Source organism: Indicator indicator, chromosome 11 (genome assembly GCF_027791375.1).
Source record: "Indicator indicator isolate 239-I01 chromosome 11, UM_Iind_1.1, whole genome shotgun sequence".
NCBI lineage: Eukaryota > Metazoa > Chordata > Aves > Piciformes > Indicatoridae > Indicator > Indicator indicator.
Window position 1 is genome coordinate 23040798 of NC_072020.1, and position 7050 is coordinate 23047847.

The 7050-nt window shown below is 45.9% G+C and overlaps 1 protein-coding gene across 1 annotated transcript in view; it reads right to left on the reverse strand.

The window, feature by feature from the left end:
• Positions 1 to 5656, reverse strand: part of MEOX2 (mesenchyme homeobox 2) — a 54506-nt gene extending 48850 nt beyond the window's left edge. The window contains exon 1 of the mRNA XM_054384860.1: positions 4836 to 5656. Within this exon, the coding sequence (XP_054240835.1) occupies positions 4836 to 5346 (511 nt within the window). The 5' untranslated portion in view covers positions 5347 to 5656. The remainder of the gene's footprint in view (positions 1 to 4835) is intronic.
• Between the last annotated feature and the right edge of the window lie 1394 nt (positions 5657 to 7050).

Below are 7050 nucleotides of genomic sequence, written 5' to 3' on the forward strand. Positions count from 1 at the left end.
CAGCACTATGTAATTAGAGGCCATACTTCTTTCTGTCCACACAAAATTACTCTTTGCTTTGGGCAAGTAATTCTGAGAATGCATCAGTAAAACAGGGTTTAAAATTTTTACAGTCCTGTAGAAAAGTTCCTGATTATATTTTCTAACAGCAAAAGTGAGCATTCTGGAAATGTTCATTTATTAAACAATCCAGCAAATAGCCCACTAGGTAGCCCAATATTTCCTAAACAATCAGCTTTAAAAGTTTTCTCTCAAAACTATGATCATTATCCATCGGATTTTGAAGTTGTTTCATTTATGAAAGCTACGGAGATATTTTTCTTTTGCTGTTGGGTTGTTTTTTCTAATGGTAAGTGATGCTTTGACACTGGATACCAAACAAATTAGCTATTTCCAGAAAAAGTCTGCTTGATTATGAATTTTTTCTTGCTTCCGTTTACAACCGTACTGAAAAGCACAGACATATTGATGAATCAGTTACACAGTGCTTTTTGACTACAAGTGTGCAGCTCATTTTTCTTACTGATGTGTTTCAGAAACCAATCAGAAGTCCTCAAAACCCATGATTTGAAGTATTTATAATCATTTATCAAAATGATCTGCTTTCCAGAGACCATTTCAAACAAGTACATATGATTTATGATATTTAGGCGTGTTTAAAATAACATTCCCTAGAGATGTAACTTTCTACTGCTAGCATGTTGAGAATAGGTAGGTTATAAAAGATGGCAAAAAAGGGGGAAAAATAGTATTGTTTTCCTTTCGTGTGATTTGTCAATGAACAAAAACCAGCAGAGCAGCTATTGAAACACTGGATTCCTGAAATGTTTTTGTAGGTTAAACAGCAATGTTACTATATGATACTATTGTAAATATAATAAAAAATATGAATAGTTCTAATTACCTGCTAGCCTTTCTTTAGAAATCTGTGCCATATAAAAACATTTTTTTCATGTCAAACTTGGGGGAAAAAAAAAAAAAAAAAAGAAAGGTTTCTCATGCCTAGGGGCATGTGTTTAATCACATAAAACTTTAACTGGAATCAAATTTATTTATATATTTATCTACCACAATTAAATGTTTAAATAGTTACACTGCTTAAAACTCCTTCAACACTACTCAGCTTCCCTTTGGCCTTTTCAGCAGAGAACAGATTATTTTTCTCACCATAGTGTTTTAGGCTTCCTTAAGACCACCAGATTCACTTTCTTTTCATATTTTTCAGTAAATCTAGATTACACTTTCTATATGGGTATCAATATGCTTTTCTGCTGACCAAAGTTTTAAGAGAACTTAGACTTCAGCAAGCCAACTTAGACAACTGCAGGAATATTTTTGCATTTGATGTGCCCTGCATCATCTGAGAACCAAAACCCACTCTATAAAAAACAGAAATAAAATGGTCTCAAAAGTCACAGGCAAATAATGAGAAAGGGAGGCATGAGAAAAATCCAAAATATTCCATATAGAACAACTCGTACCACAAAACAACAAAGCACTCCAAGAATATGTTTTTTATACGCTCAGCATGGTTTTCATCCGCACCTCATTAGCACACAGATAATTCGGACCATTAGTGCACTTCAAAATAAGCAATTTTATTTGTAATCTATCTTCAAATTTACTATTGTCTTTTTTACTCCTACATCCTCAATACAGGCAGAGCTCAGTTACAAAGGCAAGGATGCAGATGCCATTATTCACTGCAAAATGCTAACATCTAAAGATTTGTGTGCATCACTCCTCAGCTTGCGGGCTAGTTTACTGACCCACTTCTGGGCCTACGCAGGTTGAAAGGAATGTTCTGAAGATAATGAGAGAGCAACTACAAAACCTGGAGACACTGACAGCTGCAGCATGCGAGGTCGATGACTAAGTAGAGCAGTTATTTCCCAGTGCTTTACAACAAGAACAGTTGACAGTTTCACCCTATTCTGTAGCACCCTATTCAGTATCTTCAAAGGGAACTTTCCAAACTGCTTAAAACCTGGGTTAGAGCAAAAGAAGTCAGACAGGGATGCTAACAGGGAAGCACTTTTCACCTTGCCCTTTCAATCCCAAACAGAAGTACAACAGAGAGTAGCGCAAAATATTTCCATCCTTCCCTTTCTCTGCAATATGTGAATTCCAAGGTAAAAAAAGGCAAGTGCAGGAACAAACACCCGGTCCATCATTCAAAATTTTGCTCATCGCCCGGATTTTTGTAAATAATTGTAAAAAAATTATACTCCCACCAACGTAACAGATAAGTGAAATGGGGCATCTCTGCCGGTATGTTTTCAGAGTATCCGCATGGCTGATAAACAGTTACTAGTTTAGGACATAAACAATACAAGGAACGTTCACCTTTTACTTTCTTTAAACTATTTATAAACTCAGCTTTATGAATGAACGTTCCTGATCTTAAACATTCCAAAATAAAAGCAGAGTAATGCAAGAAAGGGGTAGCCTAAGGTTAATTCAGCTCTGAAATACAGAACAGATTCAGTGCTCAAGAAAACATTGAACATTCTGTGGCTTTAAGTGATATGCTTAGGAAGCGGAAATATATCTGTAAATAAGCAAGAGCATTAATAATTGTTTCAGAATGCTGGCAACTTAAACAGTTTCTCTTCACGTCTTAGTTATTTACTATTAGGATTTTATACAAATGCCTATTGCAGTAGTTCCAAGTGTGATGAATATGTCTCCAAAAAGTAGGAACGGCATAGATTAAATTCTTTCAAGTACAGTAATTTCTTAAAAAAAAACACAAACAAACAAAAAAACCCCACGACCAAACAGATTAATGAGAAATAAAGGGGATGATTTTCAATCAAATGAGGGGCAACTATAGATGACAAATACAGAAATGCTGTGACTTAAAGTAATTCTAGCTGCCATACATTAGAAAGGCACTAAATATCTAGCACCACTGTTCAGAATTAATGAAGGGGTGGGGTTAAATGTTCAGTCCAAAACTCAAGGTTTTCCTGAAGAAAATCCAAAGACACAGCAGCTACCCACTTATCAGAAGATTTTTAGTTTGAGAGATTCACAGTTGTGTGAAGGCCATAATTCTTTTTTTTTTCTTAGCGGAAGGGAGGAGGAAATAGTTACCTGCCTTGATCTTCAGAAAGTCTTAGAAAGTGAGGTTCGGAATACAGCACAAGATAAGCGTAACCATGGCTATAAGGCTTGAACCCTTCTCCACTAAATCCAGTGGAAGACTCCAGTCATTTCAGAGTAAGGTTTGGGACATTCCCCACTCCGTTGTTGTCATTTTTTTGGGTTTGCATTGCAAAAAGAAACAAACAGAAAGCGATACAGGCACTTCCCTGACAGTGAAAGGGACTGATTTCCTTTTTTCCTTCATCTTTAAATAGACTTGACAAATACAGTAAATCCTTACACCAACAGGCAGCCAGTTCTTCTCTCAGTAGTAATGAGGACTCAGATTTTAGTTTCACTCATAAACCTCATGAAATCAAATAATTTCTTCTATCTCATAAAACGTAATGCAACAATAGAATTCACCACCAGTGTTCCAACTAGATACGGCTTTTAATCTTGGGAGAGTTTCCAGCCTATGTAAGATGAAATTCAGTTAAACTCATTCTGAATTACAGCAAATGTATGTAAATGACAGTGTGAAAAATTATGGTATCCTTGAGGGTTATTTTTTAAAATAGTTTCTGCTGCTTACCACTTTACCAAGCTCACAACATTTCAAGTGAAAGAGGTCATGGTTTCAGTTATGAACTTCATAACTATCTGGAAGCCTTTCGCTTTCTCTTCTGCAATAATAAACAATTCACTTACGAGTGCTCTTGGATTTTCAAACTGTTGAGCCCTCTCTTTTTCAAGTGCCTCCTGCCTGCCTCGGTCTTGTTTGTGATGACCTCTCGGTTTACATGGGCCCTAACGGAAGTGCCATCAGTCGCGTTGCCTTCGCCGAGTGGCTTTTGTCAGAGCGAGGCTTTTGACAGGCTTTCCCATTGTAAAAAGCAGATACTGTGTTAAATTTTTTTGCACATTCAGTGATGCCGAATCATCGCCCTGGAATGACTGCAGGTCTACATGTCTTTACAGTCGTCCTTAAGTAAGAATTGCAGTGATCTGAAAAATCAGACAGCTCCTTGCTTCCCTCTGCCCCCGCCAGCAGAAAACTGTAGTGAAGCGGCTTCCTAAAAATCCCATTCGCTGTACAGACTCCAGATTTTGACCCTTCCACGCTGAGGATTTGGTGCAGGCGCAGCCAGATCCTACAGGGCTTCACGGCACCAGCTCCTCTCCCGAATCCCCACTTTCAAGGCAGAGTTTCCAGGCGTTGTGCAATCGCCTGGGCACCGCAGTCAGCTCGGCGGCGGAGGGGCGGAGGGGCCGAAGCGCGCTATATTCGGAATTGCAAGGAGCAGTGGCGTACCGGCCGGGGGAGGGGGACGGGGGACCACATGCTGAAGTCCTCACCAAAACTAGGCACGTTTCGCTCCTGGGCTTGCAGAAAACTTTCCCCCGCACACACACAACCACCTTGATTTCATGCCCTATCACATGCTGGAATTTTTCCGTTTGTTTCCCCCACCCCGCAGCCCTAGCAAAGTTGCTGTAATGATGGAGATTCCGAGGGACCATCTGAGGGAAGGAGCGACCCGGCAACCCGCTGTCAGCGAGCGGAGAGAGCACAGCGGCGGTAGAAGCCGGGCCGGATCGCGGCCAGCTGAGCCCAGTTGAGATAGGCTGCCGAGCCGACCCGAGCCCGGCCGGGGAGCGGGACCCGGGGCCCGGCAGCGCAGCTCCCCCCAGAACCCTCAGCCCGGGAGTCCCGCCCCGCAGGGGACAACGTGAACCGTTACCTGAGCTGTCGCTTTTCCTCTTGCTGGACCTCTTCTCTGTTTCCACCGGCGACAGAGCCTGCCTGCCATAGTCCCCTGGCGCACATGCTGCTCCCGTGGGGGTGTTAGTGCCCAGGCTGGAAGAGTTTGAACACAGGACCGGGGGGCTGCTGCCCAGCTCCGGGGGTCCTCCTGAGTCGGGCTGAAGGCAGAGGCTGTGCCTGGCCGCGGCGGGAGGAGACGACATCTGAGGAATGTGCCAGTTCGTCTGCAAAGCCTGGTGCTGCTGTTGCTGGTGATGGTGGTGGTGGTGATGGTGATGGTGGTGGTGCCCCCTATGATGCTGGCTGGCAAACATGCCCTCCTCATTGGGGTATCCCGCTATTATGCAAGAGGAAGAAGAAGAAGACAGATCAGGGTAGGACATGTGGTCAGATCTTCCATGCAGGGCAAGAGAAGACTGGGAGAAAGGGTGCAAGCTCTGCGCCGTGGCATGGGGGCTGCGCAGGCAGCCAAAGAGTGTGTGATCCATGGCATGCAAGTCTCAGGTTCCAGGCAGGAGAGTTTAGGAAAGATCCAACTTCACCACCCTTTGTCAACTTTCACTGTAAACAGATCGGGGCTGGGATTGTTTTTTTTTTCCAAAACGGCAACGACAGACTTTGCAGCAGGCAGCTGAGCTCAGATAATCCCGGTCTGTAGCCCTAGTGGCCAGTCTCCGCTGCATAAACACTCGGACCTAGATGAGCCTTTTCTCAGGGCTGCTCAGATGTCAAGAAGCGGGAGAGGTTGAAGCCAATAGAAGGTGGTCCCAGAGAACTGCTTGAAGGGGGAAACAGCTCCGAGAGGTTATAAATACAGTAGTGTGTAATGTGAGCTGGGGGCTGGCTTAGCGGCACAGCACTGACCACATGCAAACTCCCTCCGAAACGCCAGCGCCGTCCCCGCGCCCAGCCGCTCCGTCAGCGGGCGGTAGCTCTACGCGCCCGCGCCCCGGGCTCTCGCCGCAGCGGCAAGGGGGGGAGAGGGGGGGGGGCTCAGCGGGGGCGCAGCCCGCCCCTCCCTACCTCCGGGCGGGCCGGGGGGAGCACGCCTCCCTCCCTGCTCCCTACCGCGGCCCCCGCTGGGGCTGCCCCGGGGCCGACCGGGCCGCCCTCACTGCCCCCCCTACCCAGGGCGGATCGGCGCGGGGGGTGCCCCCGCAGGGCCAACACCACCCCGCCGGGCCCGCTCGGGGTGCCGCTGCCGTCCGGGCGAGCAGGCAGGGGAGGCCAATAGAGACGTGAAGAGGAATCCGCGGGATTTCTTCGGGGGCGGCAGGCCGGGCGCGGGGGTCGCCACCTCCGCTGCCTGCCGGGGGCTGGAGGGCGCTGGGCAGGGCCTCACCTGCGCGCCGAGGTGGGAGGCGGCTTCGGCAGCCTGAGGGGTTATCGGGGTCTGCCTAAGTGCGATGCGGGACACGCTCGTGCTCCGCTCGCACCCACCGTCCCGCTTCCCGCACGCACCTCACACTGTCCTCCCAGCATCAGGGACTTCGGTGGCTCTGCAGCCAAGCCACCGGCGCTCACCGGGCGCTCGGATATGGCCGGAGAAAGACAAGTTTCCGTTCTTGCCCCGTGCCACTTCAAAACTAGAACTCGCCTACGTTTTATTCCATGTATCTTCGTTTTCTTCGTTATGGTCTTTAATGGCTCAAGGGGGACAACCCAGAGACTCAACTTTTTTTCTTCAAGATATATGTAGTGGAATTAACAGCAGCCTCCGAAGGCGGCTGTTAACTGGTTTAAATTGGGATAACACTTTTATTGATCACTGACCAAAGAGGTGCCCACTGAACAAACATTTTCCTTCTCAGCCTTTCCTCCTCGCTGTACCTTCCGTCTTCTCACCCCCAACCAATATTTAAAAGAAAAAAAAAAAAAAAAGGGGGGGGGGAGGGGGAGAAAGGAGGGAGTGGGGGTGAGAAAGCATTTCGGTCCAGCAGTTTAAGTCTAAATTCTTGGGTCCATGTGCGAAAGATAAAATGAATTTCAATTGCTATTGGAAAAAAATCAGAAATTGTATGAGATTTGCAAGACCTAGTTTCTTAAACGGAAATTGAGTCCTATTTTGTGGGAAATTAGTTTTGCAGACTTTCTTTAAAAAAAAAAAATCTAAAACTTTTGTTCAGCAGCTGCTCCACTTTTCCCTGCAGTTTCAGACTGAGCTGGAACCTGCAGCAGTCTTTCGACGGTAA